Below are 1,566 nucleotides of genomic sequence, written 5' to 3' on the forward strand. Positions count from 1 at the left end.
GCCGGGCCCCACATCGCCTACACCGAGGCCGTCAGCGACACGCAGATCATGCTCAAGTGGACCGTAAGCGCCCCCCTTTTTTTTTGGGGGGGTGGGTCTTGCTGGAAAAGACCCCGTTTGGAGCTGGGAAAACTCCCCGTTTGGGAAGCGTCCCCGCGCTTCGGGTTGCGAGTGCCGCTTTGGGCTGCGTTTCCTTGGCTCGCCCGGCTTCCAGGGAGGGAAATCCTCCGATTTTAGGAGGCCCGGGGCCTCCTTGGTGCCAGGGGCCTCCCTAACGGCCTCCCCCTCGCTGGCCTCGCAGTATGTGACCGCCCGCAACAACAACACCCCCATCCAAGGCTTCTACGTCTACTACCGGCCCACGGACAGCGACAACGACGGCGACTACAAGCGGGACGTCGTGGAAGGTACCCGAGGGGCTGAGGCCCGGCACCGGGAGGCTGCGGAGCCTCCTTTTCCAAAGGGAGGCCCTCCAACCCCCGCCGGGATGCCGCTCGCGCTGGGTGGAGCGGGACGGTGGGACTGGGTGATCCATAGAGATCCCTTCCAACCTCAACGCTCCCGTGGTTCTGCACCAAAAGAAACCAGCTCTAAAGGGGGTTTAGGCCGGGCTTGGCTCCTTTGGAGCCCGCTGGACACCCGGCCGCTCCCGGGAGCAGGGAGCTCCGCGCCGGGAACGCGCCGCGCTCGGCCCCTGCGCCCATGAGCTCAGCGCCTTTCCTGGAAGCGCCTCTTAGCTCATGTCTGCGCCGGTGCAGGGGTGGAAAACACTCCTCAAAAACAGCCTTTCAAAGCCCTCCTCCTCCTCGCCCGCTGAGCTCACCCCGGGCCGCTGACGTGAGTTATTTTTCCCCACCCGGCTTGGGAGAGGAGCGAGCCTTTCTTTTTTGGAAGCTTGCCTTGGAAGGAGGTGGCTCCGTGCGCCCTGGAGCGCCTGCAAAGAGCCCGGCTTCCCCTCGGGCACCCGCYGGAGCTCGCCTGTTTATAATTCCCCTCCGGCTTGATTGGTGTGCCGGCCTCGCCGCGCTCGGCTCCGGCTCCGAGCCCGGCCGCGTCCCCCTCCCCGCCGCCGGCGCTTGCGAGCGGAAACCTAAAACCTGCTGCAGTCATTAGGCGCAGGAATGCTTGGGGGTGGGGGAGAAAGCCGGGCGGGAAAGGGGGGAAAAGAGCGCGCTTAGGTCCGGCTTAAACCTCCCGAGCGCCACAGGGAGCCCTGGGGCGCCTCCATTCCCCCCAAACCCCCCACTATAGGGGTGTTCCCAGGTGCTTTCCCCCCCGGGGGATCCGTGTCTCGGAATTCCCGCCGCTTTATCCGTCCCCGGCAGGCACCAAGCAGTGGCACCTCATCAGCCGCCTGCAGCCCGAGACCTCGTACGACATCAAGATGCAGTGCTACAACGAGGGCGGCGCGAGCGACTACAGCAACGTCATGATCTGCGAGACCAAGGGTGAGGGAGGCCGCGCGGCCTCCGCGCCGCGGCCCTCGGGGCGCTCCCGCCATTCCCCTCCTTGCTCCCACGCAGTGAAGCGCGCGCCGGGCGCCGCCGAGGCGCCGGCGAAGGCGCC

At 66.6% G+C, this 1,566-nt stretch overlaps 1 protein-coding gene across 1 annotated transcript; it reads left to right on the forward strand.

The window, feature by feature from the left end:
- Positions 1-7: 7 nt before the first annotated feature.
- LOC112942698 (cell adhesion molecule-related/down-regulated by oncogenes-like) lies at positions 8-1,561 on the forward strand (the record flags this gene model as incomplete). The annotated part of the gene is made up of 4 exons (XM_026033685.1): positions 8-63; positions 302-407; positions 1,326-1,448; positions 1,524-1,561. Coding segments are annotated over exons 1-4 (282 nt in total), but the record flags the coding sequence as incomplete, so codon positions are not given.
- Positions 1,562-1,566: the final 5 nt, after the last annotated feature.

This window comes from Nothoprocta perdicaria, unplaced genomic scaffold, assembly GCF_003342845.1.
Source record: "Nothoprocta perdicaria isolate Ctin4 unplaced genomic scaffold, notPer1 scaffold_1304, whole genome shotgun sequence".
Classification (NCBI taxonomy): domain Eukaryota; kingdom Metazoa; phylum Chordata; class Aves; order Tinamiformes; family Tinamidae; genus Nothoprocta; species Nothoprocta perdicaria.